Source organism: Rhinoraja longicauda, chromosome 1 (genome assembly GCF_053455715.1).
Source record: "Rhinoraja longicauda isolate Sanriku21f chromosome 1, sRhiLon1.1, whole genome shotgun sequence".
In the NCBI taxonomy this organism is placed as follows: Eukaryota; Metazoa; Chordata; class Chondrichthyes; order Rajiformes; family Arhynchobatidae; genus Rhinoraja; species Rhinoraja longicauda.
Window position 1 is genome coordinate 95,629,299 of NC_135953.1, and position 19,032 is coordinate 95,648,330.

Genomic DNA, 19,032 nt, shown 5'->3' on the forward strand with positions numbered 1-19,032 from the left:
TTCAAGGGGCTACATTTGTTTCAAAAAGTTTACAGAAAAGCATTTAGTTTTCAGCAAGGATTTAGTTTTCAGCTTGTGACGGCTACATTGTTTCGAAAAGCTTCCAAGAAGTCTTTTTTGTTATTGCAAGTCAAGTCAAGTCAAGTCAAGTCACTTTTATTTGTATAGCACATTTAAAAACAACCCACGTTGACCAAAGTACTGCACATCTGATTAGGAAAAAAACCCAAAACATCTTGGAGAGTAAGAGTGGGGCTGGGGGAGGAGAGAATGGGGGGTGTGGGGACGGGCCCAACGGGCCCTCCCCAACGGGCACACTTGGAGAGTAAGGGTGGGGCTGGGGGAGGAGAGAATGGGGGGTGTGGGGACGGGCCCAACGGGCCCTCTTTTCTAGTATAATACTAAAACTCTGCGGTCCAACATTCCGTATGTATGTATGTATATGTGTATGTACGGAAGATTACTTACAAACCCTACTCCTCCTAGACGGTACACCAAAGCGCTACGATTTTTGTACCGCCGTATTCACCATTAACCTGGGCAACTATTGTAAGTACTTTCGTTCAAATTGAAGCTACCTTTTTAAAGCTAGAGAGATATTAAAGTTTAAATTTTTCATTTCTAACCCTTTTCTTCAAGGGGCTACATTTGTTTCCAAAAGTTTCCAGAAAAGGATTTAGTTTTCAGCAAGGATTTAGTTTTCAGCTTGTGACGGCTACATTGTTTCGAAAAGCTTCCAAGAAGTCTTTTTTGTTATTGCAAGTCAAGTCAAGTCAAGTCAGTTTTATTTGTATAGCACATTTAAAAACAACCCACGTTGACCAAAGTACTGCACATCTGATTAGGAAAAAACAAACAAACATCTGATTAGGGAAAAAAAAAAAGAATGAAGGCTATAGTGGTCACTTGACATACACAGATCAGGAGGACGGGCCCAACGGGCACACTTGGAGAGTAAGAGTGGGGCTGGGGGAGGAGAGAATGGGGGGTGTGGGGACGGGCCCAACGGGCCCTCTTTTCCGGGCCCAACGGGCACACTTGGAGAGTAAGAGTGGGGCTGGGGGAGTGAGAATGGGGGGTGTGGGGACGGGCCCAACGGGCCCTCTTTTCTAGTATAATACTAAAACTCTGCGTTCGTATGTAGGGATGTATGTGTGTATGTACGGAAGTTTAACTTACAAACCCTACTCCTCCAAGACGGTACACCAAAGCGCTACGATATTTGTACCGCCGTATTCACCATTAACCTGGGCAACTATTGTAAGTACTTTCGTTCAAATTGAAGCTACCTTTTTAAAGCTAGAGAGATATTAAAGTTTAAATTTTTCATTTCTAACCCTTTTCTTCAAGGGGCTACATTTGTTTCCAAAAGTTTACAGAAAATCATTTAGTTTTCAGCAAGGATTTAGTTTTCAGCTTGTGACGGCTACATTGTTTCGAAAAGCTTCCAAGAAGTCTTTTTTGTTATTGCAAGTCAAGTCAAGTCAAGTCACTTTTATTTGTATAGCACATTTAAAAACAACCCACGTTGACCAAAGTACTGCACATCTGATTAGGGAAAAAAACCAAAACATCTTGGAGAGTAAGAGTGGGGCTGGGGGAGGAGAGAATGGGGGGTGTGGGGACGGGCCCAACGGGCCCTCCCCAACGGGCACACTTGGAGAGTAAGGGTGGGGCTGGGGGAGGAGAGAATGGGGGGTGTGGGGACGGGCCCAACGGGCCCTCTTTTCTAGTATAATACTAAAACTCTGCGTTCGTATGTAGGGATGTATGTGTGTATGTACGGAAGTTTAACTTACAAACCCTACTCCTCCAAGACGGTACACCAAAGCGCTACGATTTTTGTACCGCCGTATTCACAATTAACCTGGGCAACTATTGTAAGTACTTTCGTTCAAATTGAAGCTACCTTTTTAAAGCTAGAGAGATATTAAAGTTTAAATTTTCATTTCTAACCCTTTTCTTCAAGGGGCTACATTTGTTTCAAAAAGTTTCCAGAAAAGGATTTAGTTTTCAGCAAGGATTTAGTTTTCAGCTTGTGACGGCTACATTGTTTCGAAAAGCTTCCAAGAAGTCTTTTTTGTTATTGCAAGTCAAGTCAAGTCAAGTCACTTTTATTTGTATAGCACATTTAAAAACAACCCACGTTGACCAAAGTACTGCACATCTGATTAGGAAAAAAACCCAAAACATCTGATTAGGAAAAAAAAAAAAAAATGAAGGCTATAGTGGTCACTTGACATACACAGATCAGGAGGACGGGCCCAACGGGCACACTTGGAGAGTAAGAGTGGGGCTGGGGGAGGAGAGAATGGGGGGTGTGGGGACGGGCCCAACGGGCCCTCCCCAACGGGCACACTTGGAGAGTAAGAGTGGGGCTGGGGGAGGAGAGAATGGGGGGTGTGGGGACGGGCCCAACGGACTTTCGTTCAAATTGAAGCTACCTTTTTAAAGCTAGAGAGATATTAAACTTTAAATTTTCATTTCAAAGTTTAAATTTTCATTTCTAACCCTTTTCTTCAAGGGGCTACATTTGTTTCAAAAAGTTTACAGAAAAGCATTTAGTTTTCAGCAAGGATTTAGTTTTCAGCTTGTGACGGCTACATTGTTTCGAAAAGCTTCCAAGAAGTCTTTTTTGTTATTGCAAGTCAAGTCAAGTCAAGTCAAGTCACTTTTATTTGTATAGCACATTTAAAAACAACCCACGTTGACCAAAGTACTGCACATCTGATTAGGGAAAAAAACCAAAACATCTTGGAGAGTAAGAGTGGGGCTGGGGGAGGAGAGAATGGGGGGTGTGGGGACGGGCCCAACGGGCCCTCCCCAACGGGCACACTTGGAGAGTAAGGGTGGGGCTGGGGGAGGAGAGAATGGGGGGTGTGGGGACGGGCCCAACGGGCCCTCTTTTCTAGTTATCTATAAGACTAGTTAAATTTAGGAGAACAAGATTATAAGTAGGAATGTAAGTAGGTCATTTGATCCTTTGGACTTGCATCACCATTCACATGATCATGCTGAATATTTTTACTGTACCTTTCACTGGCATTATCTCCATATCTTTTCTTAAAATCCAGAATCTCTTAGTCGCTGTTTGAATGAACTCAACTCACAGGATGAGCCTCTGTCGGTTTAGAGAATTCATGAAAAGTATTAGATTAAAGAAAAAGGTTTTGAAAAAAAAGGGACGATGAAGATAGAAATGGAATGAATGGAAGGGACAAATTAGATACAGAAGTAGAGGAAAAGAGAACTAATAGACTTAGATTTGTTTAGTTTAGAGATACAATGTGGAAACAGGCCCTTCGGCCCACAGAGTCCACACCGACCATATGAGGAAGCGAAAATATGGTATGCTTGTCTTTATTGTTAGGGGCATTTAACATAAGAGTCATGATGCAACTCCATAGGACTTTGGTTAGGCTGCATTTGGATATTTACATGCAATTCTGGTCACCCCATCACAGGAAAGATGTGGAGGCTTTGGAGAAAGTGCAGAGGAGGGTTTCAGCTACAGGGAGAGGTTGGACAGACAGATTATTTTCAATGGAACATCGACGGTTAAGCAGAGAGACTTGATAAAAGTATCCAAAATGATAAGATAGACAGTCAGGACCCTTTTCCTAGGGTGGAAATGGCCAGATGGCATAGCTGTCAGGTGAGAGGAGAAACGTTTAATGGAGATTTGCGGGACAAGTTTTTTTACATAGAGTGTGGTAGGGGGCTGGCATGCCTTGCCAGGGTTAGTGGTGGAGGCAGCCACACTGGTGTTTAAGAGGTTCTTGGATAGGTTGGAAAAAAACATGATAAAGTTTAGCCAAGATTGATAAAGCGTGGAAGCAGGCTCTTCATGTTAACTCGTCCATGCTGACCAAAATGTAGTTCTGAGCTAGTCCCATGTGTCTACATTTGGCCATATCCATCTAAACCTGACCTGCTGAGTTACTCCAGCATTTTGTGAATAAACCTTTACTATTCAGGTACCAGTCTAAATGTGTTTTAAGCATTATGTCTGTACCCACCTCTGCAGCTTCCTCTGGCAGCTCATTCCATATATTTCCCACCCGCAGAAAAAATTGCACTGAACTCCCTTTTAAATCATTTCCCTCTCACCTTAAACATGTCCTCTAATTATAAATTCCCCAACCCTGGTAAAAGGACCGTGAAGGGTCTCGACCCGAAACGTCACCCATTCCTTCTCTCCCGAGATGCTGCCTGACCTGCTGAGTTACTCCAGCATTTTGTGAATAAATCGATTTGTACCAGCATCTACAGTTATTTTCTTATACTACTATGTGACCATTCACTTTATCTATTTCCGTTATAAGTTTATATACCTCTTCAGGATCATCCCCAGACCCCTGCTCTAGTGAAAAATGTCCCTGCCTATCCAGCTAATATTTCAAGTCCTTCAATCCCGTTAGCATCCTTCTGATTTTTTTCTGTATCCTCTACAGCTGGCTTAATGATATCCTTCTGTAGCTGGACAATCAGAACTGGACACAATACTCCAAGTGCAGCCTTACCAATGAAGTGCAGTCTTCCCAGAGTTGTCTTCATCTTGAATGTGATGTTGGGCAAACAATTTGATAATGTAAAGGTGACAAAGGAATAAAGAGCAGTGGTGAAATAGAGATGGGTGCAATCGAGGTGCATGTGAGGTCAGCGTACTTGTTGGACAATGTTGCAGAAATAAGTAACGGCTAAGCTTGGATCCTTGGAGGATCTGGAGGTGACTGAGGAATTAAGGAACTGCAACTAGGCAGATAAAAAGACAGAAACACCCAATGGGTTAGTTGGTATCTGTGAAAGAGGAGTATCATTAATGTTTTGTGTAAAATGGACTTCATCGGAACCCAATCCTGTCAAGTTCTAATTATAAAATATAAACATAACAATGCCAAGTTCCGTTGAAGAGGCTTCAATCCAAAATGTTAATTGCTTTTCCCTCCACAAGTGCTGCCTGACCCATTGAATAGTTCCATATTTTCTTTTCATTCATTTCAGATTTCTAGCAGCTTCGGTTTATGGATTTTGGTTAAGAAAGCAATCAAGAGCAGTCTCATCCAACTGGAAAACAGAAGTTGGAGAAAGATAGTGTGGCCAAATGTGTCAAAGGCTGCAGCAGGTTATGAAGCATGGCACAGATGTACAGAATGTCATTTGTGACAATCATGAAGCTCTTTGTTTGCAAGCATGTAGGTGTTGCTCAGACAAGGAATGAATGCACATTTAAAGACTGGAATGAATGGAAAGGTTGAAGTATGAACAGTTCCAAAAAATGAAGGAGTAGAGATGATAAGGGATTTCTTCTTTGAAGAGGATGATCAGTGGAGAAGGAAATCACATGATCACTCTGACAAGGGTACTGGGATATGAACGGCACCACGCATAAGTTAAACCCACTGTTATCCAGCCCTGTGTAGCTGAACTCGGATAGTACTGCTGCATTGCAGCAAGAAAATATGTTGCCTTTGCCTATATCCGCTGCCAATCTCATCATCTGACAGTAATTATATCATCATTGGTATTTCTCTTCAATATCTGCATAGATTCCTCTGTTCCTCCTTCTCTCACTCTCTCAAACAAAAGAACACACCAGCGCTAATTCTACTAAAAATAACATTCCCTCCAGAATTTATTGGAGGGAGATCTAGTGGGGGTTGCATTTGTGAATGATTGGGGCTGTTGCAATTATAAATGGAGAATTTGTTAAACAAATTCCAAATGGCCAGCTGACATGCAACTTGCACAGACTAGTACTGGTAACCACTGACAAATCAATTACTCAAGCGGTTTCTTACTAAGGCTACATATAAAGTGGAATTTGATGGATTTTTTTTGTGGAAAATCATCTTTGCTTTCACAGCTGGGAGGATATATGGTGAAATTCCAGAAATTTCAACCCTTAAGTAGTTAACCTGATCAAATACAGTTTCATCGCATAAGCTGTAACGTCTTGGCACGTTCAGTAACTTCTATTCATAACAGGGAAATTAAAAAATAGTTGATTGCTTTCAAAATTGAGGCAAATTCTCCTGACCTTTCTAGTCTTTATCTCCAGGGTGCATGCTTGCTCTCACTTCTATCCTTTAGAGGCCCTGGGGTCTAGTGATAGCTATTTGCATAATGAATAGTGTCAGATAATGTCACATAGGTTCATGCTTAATTGGAAATGAATATTTGCATAATTTCTGACATTCAGAATATGGAAGGTGCAAGCTTCAGTTTTTACTAATTTGCGGATGAAAACAATGCGGAGAGTAGCTGTGACGGTCTTCTTTGTATCAATTAGATGTTGCTTTTTTCTGAAGCGTTCACTATTTGTTGGGGAATGTGCCATGGACTTTTCACTCTGCAGAGTATGGCAGGTTTTATGTTGCTGTGAGCTGCCGTGAACCACGTTCCCACGTGGCAAAAAATGCCTGCAGCTCCACAGCAGTCGGCAAATCCGTGCTGTCAGTATCACAAAAGCACATTCATATGTTTGGGCTATGCAGAAGTCGTGCGTTCATGAGCTGGGGAGGACCTGTAATTGTCATTTTGGCATCCTGAAGAAACCTGAAGGGATACACTGGGGAGGCCAATCAATTTGTCAAGCCATTAAACTAAATAGTGTACCAGAATAGCATGGCCTTGTTATTAATGTAATCAACAGTTATGTTGCTTGCAAGTAATTATATAGTGAACTTATTCAGTCACTATAAGGCTCACAGGGCCATCTTTTCTTCACCCATAACTTTGTTTTTCACCGACTTTACAAAAGACAATAGACAATAGGTGCAGGAGGAGGCCATTTGGCCCTTCGAGCCAGCACCGCCATTCAATGTGATCATGGCTGATTATTCTCAATCAGTACCCCATTCCTGCCTTCTCCCCATACCCCCTGACTCCACTATCCTTAAGAGCTCTATCCAGCTCTCTCTTGAATGCATTCAGAGAATTGGCCTCCACTGCCTTCTGAGGCAGAGAATTCCACAGATTCACAACTCTCTGACTGAAAATGTTTTTCCTCATCTCAGTTCTAAATGGCCTACCCCTTATTAGGAAGGAAGTGGAAGGAAGGACAAAAGGAAGAAAGTGGAACTGACAGAAGTCACGTGAGGACTGTAGCATCATAAATAAATGATTACTGCATGGGTTGCTGTTATACTAGTGGTGTATATAGATTGTTAATCATTTTTTCCTGAAATTTTGTTTCCAGAATCTGCGGAATTCATCACTGTACCAAAAAAAGGCGTAGAAATTGAATTGCTTAATACTGCTTGCTTCAGTGTTACATTATAGAAAAAGCACCACAGTATGAAACAATATTATTTTAATTCACTCGAGAGATTTGAACAAGCATTTCACTGAATGAGAAATTTGTATTTATGACATGATCTCTGCATAAGCAGCTCATCAAATTGTAATATTTCCCATGCAAAACAAATGGTAGAGCATTGTGGGAAACATTAAGATAATTATTTTCTGGGAAAAAGTCTGTATGCGTTCGTCCGATCTATTCCCCTCATGATTCTATGTATCTAAGATCTCCCCCCAGCCTCCTGCGGTCCAAGAAATAATGTCTGAGGCCCGCCCAAATATAAATTTAACAAACAGCACTTATTCTAGTTGTTTTGACTGCGAATGTTTGGTTTTGGAGTCAGAATCATGCAGACAAGTTATCAATCAGTGCATCGAAGGGCCGAATGGCCTCCTCCTGCACCTAGTGTCTATTGTCTATCTATACTTTACAACGCCTGGTGTCCCCCAATCAATGGCATGCGTCTCTGTCCACAGCACCACTTGCAGGTTTCCTTTGGCACCAGCACATCAGATGTTACACTTCAATTTGTCAACTTCTTTCTTGGTAGATTCCTTATCAGCAATTCATGATTTTAAGCTGGACACGTCTGCACTATGTTCACACAAGGTCACGAAGGTCACTACAGAATGTTACTACAGAATGTTTACATTGTTGTTCCTTGGTGATAGTCACTCTCTATTTCCCATACCATTCCTTTAATCCTTTCCTTCCAAGGAATCACTACTCAGTGTATTACCATCTAAACCTCCTCTTACACCAAACTATAGCTCAGGCCCTTGAGTCCTGACATCATCCTCATATAGACACAAAATGTTGGAGTAACTCATCGGGACTGGCAGTATCTCCTAATAAATTATATATCCTAACATGTCTTCTCTGTGCTCTTTGCAGCTTAATGACATCCTTCTTATAGCAGGGTGTCCAAAACTGAACACAACGCTCCAAATGCATGCTTTCCAACGTCTTGTACATAACGTCCCAAATTTTCTACTCGGTCTAGACACAAAAAGCTGGAGTAACTCAGTGGGCCAAGCAACATCTCTAGAGAAAAAGAACAGGTGATGTTTCGGGTCGAGACCCTTCTTAAGATTGAGAGTCTGGGGAAAGGGAAACAAGAGATATAGATGGTGATATAGCGAGATATAGAACAAATGAATAAAAGATTTGCAAAAAAAAGTGACGATGATCAAGGAAGGTGGAGCCCACAATGCTCCATTGTTGGCTGTAGGATAGGTGATCATGAGTTATGCAGACAATGAACCTCAACAGGACGACAGTGAAACTAGTACGATGACTTGGGTGGGGGGAGGGGGACAGAGAGAGAGAGGGGATGCAAGGGTTACTTAAAGTTAGAGAAATCAGAATTCATAGTGCTGGGTTGTAACCTCTACTTTGTACTCTGATTGATGAATGTCAACGTCCCAAAAGCCTTCTTTACCACCCTATCTACTGGTGATGCTACTTTCAGGGAACTATGTACTCCTTGATCTCTCCGCTCTACTTCCCAGAGACCTGACATTTATTGTGAAAGTCCATTAAACTCCATTAGCTATTCCTCAGTCCACTTGCTCTGCTGACAGTGGTTGAGCAGTGACAGATATTTAAACAGCTAGTTCATAAATTCATCAAATTATACAGTGTAGAATCAGGCCCTTTGATCCAACTGATCCACGCTGACCAAAGTACCTTGCTGACCAAGTCCCATTTGCATTTGGCCCATATCCCTCTAGAAAATGATGGGAGTACTCAGCAGGTAAGGCTGCTCCTATGGGATTCGAAATAGAGTTAACATATCGTGCCAAAGACGTTTTGTTAAAAATTGGAGTGAGACGAACGAGGCTTGGTAAGCTGTAGGGATGGGAGTGGGGGAGTGGCAGGCACCTACCATTCTGTGTGAGTAACAGGTAACCTTGATTGTTTACGATTCCTTTAATGACCTGAAGGAGTGTAAAGTTTGCTGATGACATGACAGTAGGTGGGTGGGTGGGTATGTTGCAACTGGGGATATTTGGACTTTTGCAACAGGATATAGTTAGGTTGAACGAGGGGGGAAATTCTTGGCAAACTGTTTAACGTATAAGGTTTTGATGAGAGAAATCTGAAGACAGGATTTTATCTAAATGGAGAATGACTGCAGAGCGAATTACAAAGGGATCTAGATATTCTTGTGCCAGATCACAAATGTTAGTGGGCAGGTGCAACTAGTGTTTTGGAAGGCAAATAACATATTGGTCTGTATTACAAGAGGGCTTATAAATAGGAAGTATTGTTACATCTGGAGTACTGCACACAGTTGTGTTTCCCTTACTTAAGAAAGGACGGACTAACATTGGAAGGAGTCCAAAAGCGATTCAATAGGCTAAGTCCTGGAATGAGATTACACTGAGGCAGTACACAAGAGTTGCCACGCTTCTCGTGCCATTTTGTATGATTCAAGTCCAAAGCTGTTAAATATGTAACTTGGAAATAAAGGTCCGTGGTCCTTTCAGCACATGGCTGGAGTAACAGGAGTCGACCTGTCCAGGCAATGTTGTTGATGTCCTCCACCACTGCTCTGCTGTTCCATGCCGCTGCCGGCTGATGTATGACAGGATGAGATTGCTGAGATGTTCCCATTGGTATGACAATCTCAAACATGAGAATATGATTACAGGGGGCAAAAATGTAAAACAGTTGCACATGAGCTTCTTGGAGAATCTCTGGAATGATCTAAACCCCCCCCCCCAAAGAGTTGCAAGGGCTCAATAAGGGTATTTAAAGAGGATGCAGTTAAATTTCTGAAACATTAGGAAACCGAGGGGTATAGAGACCCAGCACTGAAGAGATCAAGCCTGGGGCAGATAACCATGATCTTGTTCAAAGGTGAATAGGAAAGAAAATATATGCTACGACAACAACTTGAATTTATACGGTACCTTCCATGAAGTATTCGGTCACAGTAACTGTCTCTTAATTTTTTTGTTTGATTCCTGTGAACTACTGCTTTATATTTTACTGTATGCCTGGAATTCTGGTATTCACTTTGAGCCGTTTCCACGGACTGCTGATTTTAATTTTGTGATATTTGCACTAAACTTGTACATTGTTTATTGGAATGTGTTGTTTTTGGAAGGTAGATAATGGATTATTCTCCATGGTTTCCAATGCCTTCTAGTCTTTAGTGCTCAAGGTTATTGTCTGAAGGATGTTTCAATCTGCCATCTGCAGACTATACCATATACAATAACATTAGTGAGAAGGAGCTAGGATGGTGGATTATCTCTTCGAGGAATTAACCTTCATGGACCCAAGAACATTTATTTGCACAGTACATATTCATTAACAATGTGCACCATAAACCAAAATATACACTTCAAAATTTGTACAAAAAATGAACAAAATATAGCCCTATAGTGGATAAATTCAATTATGGATGCTAATTGCTGGCACTGTTAGACTGTGGTGTTTTTGTACACCTAAAGTGTATATTGTATAAAGAAATGCAATGAATAAGATAAGAGAGGAATGTTTAGAAGAGATTTGTGAGGCAATTTTTTGTTAAACACAAAGACTGGTATCTGGAATAGCCTGGGGAGGTGGTGGAAGCAGATATGATTGCAATGTTTGAGAGGGATGTGAACAGGCAGGCACGTGAACAGGCAGGGAGTAGGATACAGAGCATATACACGAGGATGGGTTGAGATTAAATTGGCATTATGGTCTGTGCAGACATAGAAATATAGAAAATAGGTGCAGGAGGAGGCCATTCGGCCCTTCGAGCCAGCACCCCCATTCATTGTGATCATGGCTGATCATCCACAATCAGTAACCTGTGCCCAACTTCTCCCCATATCCCTTGATTTTGCTAGCCCCCATGGTGGGCTGAAGGGTCTGTTCCAGTGCTCCTCTGTTCCATATTTCTGTGTTTCTCAGATGAAACATAAAATTATTTATTCATTGAATTTAATTATTGGATTTTATAATATTTGTAAATATTTCTTGAAGAATCATTTGTTTCATGGTTAGATTTCTCCGTGAGTAGTTTCCTTTGGATAAGGTGAAAAATCTATATATTAAGCTGAGTGCAGAAGCTCTTCATTCAGATTTAGTTTAGTTTACAGACACGGTGTGGAAACAGGCCCTTCGGCCCACCGAATCCACACCAACCAACGATCACCCAATAAGAAAATAGGACTGGTGAATGCATGACTCAGGAGTTGGTACAGGAGGTGGGACTTGCATTTTTGGACCATTGGGATCTCTTCTGGGGCAGAGGTGACCTGTACAAGAGGGACAGGCTGCACCTGAATTAGAGGGGGTATCAATATCCTTGCAAAGATATTTGCTAGTTAGCTACTCAAATGTGTTTAAACTAGAGTGTTAGAGGAGTGGGAACCAGAACAGAATGTCAGCAAATGGACGGACTGTTGGGAAGGAAGACATTAAATATGGTGAAACTAATGCGCTGAAGTGTTCTTAATTCAACACAAGAAGTGTCATGAAAAGAGCAGATGAACGAGGAGACATGGAACTGAAAATGCTGGTTTATGAAAGAAGGCACAAAGCGCTGGAGTAACTCAGCAGGTCAGGCAGCATCTCTGGAGAACATGGATAGGTGACGTTTTGGGTGTGGAGAAAAGTCCCAACCGAAAACATCACCTATCCATTTTCTCCAGAGATGCTGCCTGACCAACTGAAGTATCTATGTGACTGACCAACGTTTGTGGCCTCCAGAAGCAGAGCAAGCATCCCAAAAAGCAATGTCCTTAACTCCAGCAGGGACAACAAGCTACTATTGATTTTTTCTGCTGCATGATTGGGGATGTTTTCAGCTTTCTATTTTATTCACTGCCTTGGTGATGAGGTCTTGGTTGATGAATAGTTATGGAATTTAATTAACAGTGGGTGAATGTCCCCAGTGTAAAATATGTCTGTTTGTTGTAATGGGGTGCTCTTTTAATTGCAGAGGTTAAATTATTGAGGTCGCTTGAAACCTAGTTTGTAAATTTGCCATTAATTGAGGACAAGTGCAAGGAAATTGTCAGTAGCTGCCACTGAATTAATAAAATGGATATGCTGATCTGTATTCACCTTTCATGTTAATGCACCCAGTCTAATTATGGTGAGAAATTATTATTTCTTTCCCTGTGGTGAGTCAGCTCAGCTAATAAAAACCAGTAATGCGAAATTGGAATATGATATTTTCCTGCATAAATTTTCTCTTCGATCCAATTAAAATGCCATCAATGATATAAATTACCATGGTAGCTTTCAAATCACAATTTAACCACAACATAATTTATAATCAATAGGCATTGTAGCCTATCTTATGTTACTGGATCTGAGTTACTTGCTAACCAGAGTTACTTTTGCTCCTGTACAAAGGTAGTGTTTGCCTGCAGAAAGGTTTGATTTTGAAGCCCTTCATTTGCTCAGACAATGATATGCTATACTGCTAACTTAATCTGAAAATAGAACACAGACCAGTACAGAAAATAGACGCAAAATGCTGAAGTAACTCAGCAGGACAGGCAGCATATCTGGGGAGAAGAAATGGGTGGCATTTCGAGTCTGATGAAGGGTCTCGACCCGAAACATCATCCATTCCTTCTCTCCAGAGATGCTGCCTGTCCCGCTGAGTTACACCAGCACTTTGTGTCAATCTTTGGTTTAAGCCAGCATCTGTAGTTCCTTCCTACGCAGACCAGAACAGCAGTGGAATAGGCCCTTTGGCCCAACCATGTCTGTGACGAAGCATGATGCCCAATTAAACTAAATAGATACATGGCCTGGCGGGGATGCCGCTGGGTTCAGCAGTGATCACACCGACACTCACAATAGGCTGACGTTGCGTGATTTATTTTATTTACGTGGTAAGAAAGTCCAAGACTTTCATGGGGGCACTGTCCCTCACTGTCAGAGCACATGTGCGATGACACTGGCGATCTCGGGCTTGTTCCGGCAGCCTAGTCCTGGTCTTTGAAAGATGAGGCATGACAATCTCAAGCTTCTTCCTGCAATTCACTCTTTCCTCAAAAGGAGGTGCTGACGGTACAGGTTTCTTCCTGGGGGGGGGGGGGGGGGGGGGTGTGCGTGTGTGCGTGTACACGTGCTGTCAGGCCGCCAATATGACCAAATTGACCCTAGCTCTTACAAATCATGCTGGGAATTCACCTCTCCTGGCCTGTCAGCCAATTAAAGGGGTCACACCAACATCCAAGGGCGAGGGCACTGTCACACCCGCCATTGTGTCCATATCACTCCTAAATGTTCACCTCTTCACATGTGTGTCCATATCACTCCTAAATGTTGCTCCCGTATCAGAACTTTGTTTAGACTTCCCCATTCTCACCTTAAGGCTTTGCCCCCTCATGTTTGATACTTGCGCCCTGAGAAAAAAGTCTGATTACCTACTCTATCTATGCCTTTCATAATTTTATAAATTTCTGTCAGTTCGCCCTCAGCCTACTATGCTCTAGAGAAAACATTCCAAGTTTGTCCTACTTCTCCTTAAAGCTAATACCCTCTAATACAGGCAAGACCCTGATAAACCTCTTCTGCACTTTCACCGAAATCTCCACATCTTTCTTGCAATGCGGCGACTGGGTGTGTACACAATACTCCAAAGATGGTTTAACCAAAGTTTTAGAAAGCTGTAATGAGACTAGCCAAATGTTATACTCTGTTAATGTAAGAATTCTCTAGAAAGTTCCTACATAAATCTGTTTCTTTAACTACATGACATGGGTCCACGTTCTGTGGATAAAAGAGAGGTAGGGTGGTGGTGGGGGAGGTGCTGAGGCCCAGACAGTGGGTGAGCCTCCATAGATGTGTGTGAGAAGTGGGGTTGGCTCTGTGTGGTTGGCAGTACATCTGATGGGGTAAACTTCTCACCAAAATGCCCCTATTATCAGCCGATGGCTCCCTTTAGCATAGAGTTGGTGAAGATAAAAACCACCACGATGGCAGGAATGTACGAGGCCTTTGCTGACTTGATACCAAGGAGTAAGAGTTGAGCTCAAGATGATCTATCAAGGACCAGAGGACGTAGCTTTACGGTCAGAGGGGTAAAGTTTAAAGGAGATGTGTGGGACAATTCTTTTCACACAAAGAGTGTTGGGGCGGTGGAAACAAATCCAATAGTGGCATTTGAGGCTTTTAGATAGGCAGACGGATATGTCGGGTATGGGGGAATATGGGTGACCTGCAGGCAGACGAGATCAGTTCAGCACAGACATGATGGGCCTAAGGGTCTGTTCCTGTTTTGTTGCATCCTGTGATCTATGAAAACACTGTTACAGGTAAAACAGGTCAGGTCAAAATCCAGGCATTATGAATTTAGTTGAAGACATGCAAGAAATAAATAATTACATAATTAGATTAAGAAATAACAGTTTATTCACCTTTCCTCACTTTAAATTATGGCTCAAAGACAAATAAAAAGTCTGGATATTATTTTTTTTTGCACTGAGTCATGGATGAATCAAACAATCGCAGCAAGCACTGTCATTCAGTTTTGTCACAGTGGCTTGAACAGGCGTTTGGAGCAAATGTATTATGTTGAAGGATCTATATCAAAAGAAGGACCACATATGTTCATTCCTATACCTTAAATTTAGCTGATCACTGATCAACCATTAAAGCCATCCTATTAGCAAATCCCTGATGAGAGAGAGTGCAGCTATTGTTATACGTAGCCTAAATCATTCAGATAGTTTCATTCTAATGAGATTGTGCTTTGAAGTGAGATAAACAAAGGGAAATAATCTCTATCTGGAGAGAAATTTTATGCCTTCATAATGTAAATGGTTTCAGAAGGGACAACAACCAGCTGTGGGTTCTTAAGCTGAAAAGACAAACTAAAATGCAGAAAGCCGGGCTATTTGCCTAGCTTCTGAGATGTTTAAAACAAAAATGATAGCTTCTGTTTAAATGAATAAAATAGACGATTAAATTAAAATTCCAATCTAGGAATTTTAATTTGAAAGAGAAATAATTCCAGGCTTGTTTGCATGCTGTCCCACCGAGAGCAAATTCTAGTTGTAATAGAATAAAATGTAATATGTAAGGAGCAGACCTTTAATTCATTTGGACTGACTCCACCACACATAGAACAGTACAGCACAAGAACAGGCCCTTCGGCCCACATTGTCTACGCCGAACATGATGGCAGGACCATCACTTATTTACCTGTTCATAACCCATATCCTTCCAGTCCCTGCATTCCAGATGCTGATCCAAAAGTCTTTTAAATCCCTCTAGTGTATGTTCCATCACCACCACCACTTCAACCACCACCCCTGACAGCCTGTTCCAGGCACTCTCCACCCTCTGTGTAAATAAAAACTTGTCCCATGCATCTCCTTTAAACTTTCACCTCAAAGCTATGCCCTCTGTTATTTGATTTTTCCATCCTGGGAAAAGAGTCTGACTGTCTACCCTATCTATGCCTCTCATAATTGTATATACTTATATCAGGTCTCCCCGCAATCTCCAGCCTTCCAGAGAAAACAATCCAAGTTTGTCCAACCACTCCCTATAGTAAATACTCCTTAATCCAGCCATCGTACTAGTAAACCTCCTCTGCACCCTTTCCAAAGCCTCCACATCCTTCCTGTAATTGGTGACCAGAAATGCACACATTACTCCAAAAGCGTCTTAACCAAAGTCCTACAAATTGCCATTTAAATCGTGGTTGATCCTCCATCTCTTACCATTTCTCCTGCAATAGTTCCTTTGATTCTCTTAATGTCTAGAAACCTCTGAACCTTCTTTTTGAATGAACTTAATGACAGACTCCGTGGCCCTGTAGACTAGAGAATTCCAAATATTCAGCACTCTCCACAAGAATAAATGTTTGCTCATTCTCAGTCCAAATGCCTACCATTTATTTTGAGACTGTGACCACCTAGCTTGATTACTTTCATTACATCCACGATGTCTGTTCTCTATCACGGAGACAAGTGCATATGAAATGCAGGATTTTATCACTCTATTGCATCCTTAAGTTCATTAATTATTTAGTCTCCTTGCACCTCAGGAAGATGTTTTGAGAGAGATGTCAACTTCCCTTGGTTATAATTACAATCCGGTAGATAAAGGAACCCGCTGTAAGCGATACCATGCTAGCATTTTCATCTTCTGGAATAAAATTTCAATGCACTATTCTTTATCTTATTAGAGTGACTGGGGGAGAATTATTCGAAGATATTGTGGCCAGAGAATACTACAGTGAAGCAGATGCCAGGTAAGTCTGTTCTTTCCACCATGGGACTTCTAGGTCTGGAAATTCCTCAGAATAACTAGGAATTTTCTGGCCTTGGATATTTTTTCACATTTTCTCAGTTGTGTATAGTTTTTTTTTCTCCAGGACACTCCTTAACTTAGTTCAAACATGTTTCAAACTTTCATGAAAAGCTGAATTGATACAATTTTAAAAATTTATCTTTCATCAAATCTAATATATTTTTTTAATTTACTGAATAGACCTGCAATTATGAGAGAACAACCAGCCTATTTTCAATTATCTATTATACAGTTTTCTTGTGTAAAATGAAACAAACAAATATTTTCTGAAAATTTGAAATGGATTGAAGTGTGATTTCTATGTAATTTTTAAAAAGCTTTCCATTTCTGAAACATTTTTGCAGACTTAAGTAGAATGAAGAAAGTGGTAAAAGAAAGTGGGAGCAAACCAAGGTGTTTTTAAAATGAACAAGTATCAATAATTTAAATAACCTGGTTAGCAATAGCTGACAATTATTAATTCAGAAATATTATAATCATAGGAGGGCCGAAAAGGCCTGTTTCCGGCTGTACATATATGATATGATATGATATGATATGATAATCAAGGGTGAATTAAAGGATTTGCTGTTAAGTCTTTACTATAAGTCACAACACAATCAAAAGGCTAAATCGGCAGAAGGTCTTGGTGTTTAGAAAAAAACATTTAGAAGATAAAATAAACTTAAATATGTAATGCTTTCAAAGTCTTTTTTCCAGGGACGGGGAGTGTAAAACTAGAGGGCATAGGTTTAAGGTGAGAGGGGCAAATATTTCACACAAAGGGTGGGGGGGTATATAGAATGAGCTGCCAGAAGAAGCTGTTGAGGCCGTTAAAGATGTGGATAGGAAATGTTTAGCGGGATATGAACCAAACACAGAAAGATGGGACTCACACAGAGTCACTTTGGTGGGCATGAAAGAGTTGGACTGGAGGTTTGGTGTGTATACTCTATAACTCTGTGGATTTATATTTAGACTATTTAACCTTTCTAAACTGGGTTGCAATATGAAAAACTCCTGGAGGGTCTCATTGGGTCAGTCAGCATTCTTTGCAGGCAAAAAGATAGTTGAGACCCTGTATCAGGACTGACAGTGTAAAGAGGAGGCAGCCGGTATAAAATGTGGGGAGTGGAGTTTCAGGGAGTGTGGCAAGTGATATATGGATCCAGGTGAGAAGCAGTTGAAGCCGCTTCATGGAGGAAAAGGCCTGTTAATTATGGAATCTGAAAAGAAAGGCAGATGATGAGTGAAACTAGAACAGGGAAGAATGCAGGGCTGCTGGGGTGAGGGAATTGAGTGGGGAGGGGGTGATAGGGAAAGGGAACTGTAAGTTGAAGCATCAATCAGGGCTGCAGTTAGCAGATCACATCATTTAAGCCATCACTGGCTTGCCTTGCTGATCTCTAAAACTGTAGATGATGACTACTATTCCTGATTTCCCTCGATCTCAGCACCTCAAGAGTCAAGTTAAAAGTGTTTAACTGTCATATGCACTATGAACGGAACAATGAAATTCCTACTTGCTGCAGCTTTGCATGTGCATTAATGCAACAACACAACAAATAAATATACAACAATCAATGACACAATTAATAATCAGTTACCAGGGCCGAATAGTGCAAAAAAACAAAATACGTTGTGTAACCTAAAGAAAGTCCATAATAGATTGTTGCTGTGGTAGGGTTGTGCTGTGCAGTTCAAGAGCCTGATGACTGATGTGAAGAAGCTGTTTTTGAACCTGGAGGTCATGATTCTCAAGCTCCTGTTACTTTTTCCCGATGGTAGATGCTTTCAATTGTGGGGAGGGCTGTGCTCATGATAGGACTAGTCTGAGTCCACTACTCTGCAGCCTCAATGTTCCTGTGTATTGAAGTAGCTATACCAGACCATGCTGCAACCTGTCAGCATTCTTTCTACTTTCGATAGTGCATTTGTCAAAGTCTTTTAGAGTATTCAATAACATACTGACTGTCAATCTTCCTGCAGCCTTCCTGCGTACTGAGCAACAGCACATGCTTCTGTCGTTTAGGGTACGAAATTTAAGACTGGAAACTTACTGAAGCTAAGTTTAGAGATACAGCGTGGAAATAGGCCATTCGGCCCACCAAGTTCACACTGATCATGATCACCCATGTGCTAGTTCCATTTTACACACTAAGGACAAGTTACAGAAGCCAATTAGAAATATAGAAAATAGGTGCAGGAGTAGGCCATTCGGCCCTTCGAGCCTGCACCGCCATTCAATATGATCATGGCTGATCATCCAACTCAGTATCCCGTACCTGCCTTCACTCCATACCCCCTGATCCCTTTAGCCACAAGGGCCACATCTAACTCCCTCTTAAATATAGCCAATGAACTGGCCTCAACTACCTTCTGTGGCAGAGAATTCCACAGATTCACCACTCTCTGTGTGAAAAAAAACTTTCTCATCTCGGTCCTAAAAGACTTCCCCCTTA

General features: G+C 41.4%; 1 protein-coding gene across 10 annotated transcripts in view; it reads left to right on the forward strand.

The window, feature by feature from the left end:
• Positions 1-19,032, forward strand: part of LOC144595271 (calcium/calmodulin-dependent protein kinase type II delta chain) — a 225,769-nt gene that overhangs the window by 118,564 nt on the left and 88,173 nt on the right. For all 10 annotated transcript variants that reach the window (XM_078402575.1, XM_078402623.1, XM_078402598.1 and 7 more), the window contains exon 5: positions 16,467-16,532. In XM_078402575.1, coding sequence (XP_078258701.1) covers positions 16,467-16,532 — 66 coding nt within the window. The remainder of the gene's footprint in view (positions 1-16,466; positions 16,533-19,032) is intronic.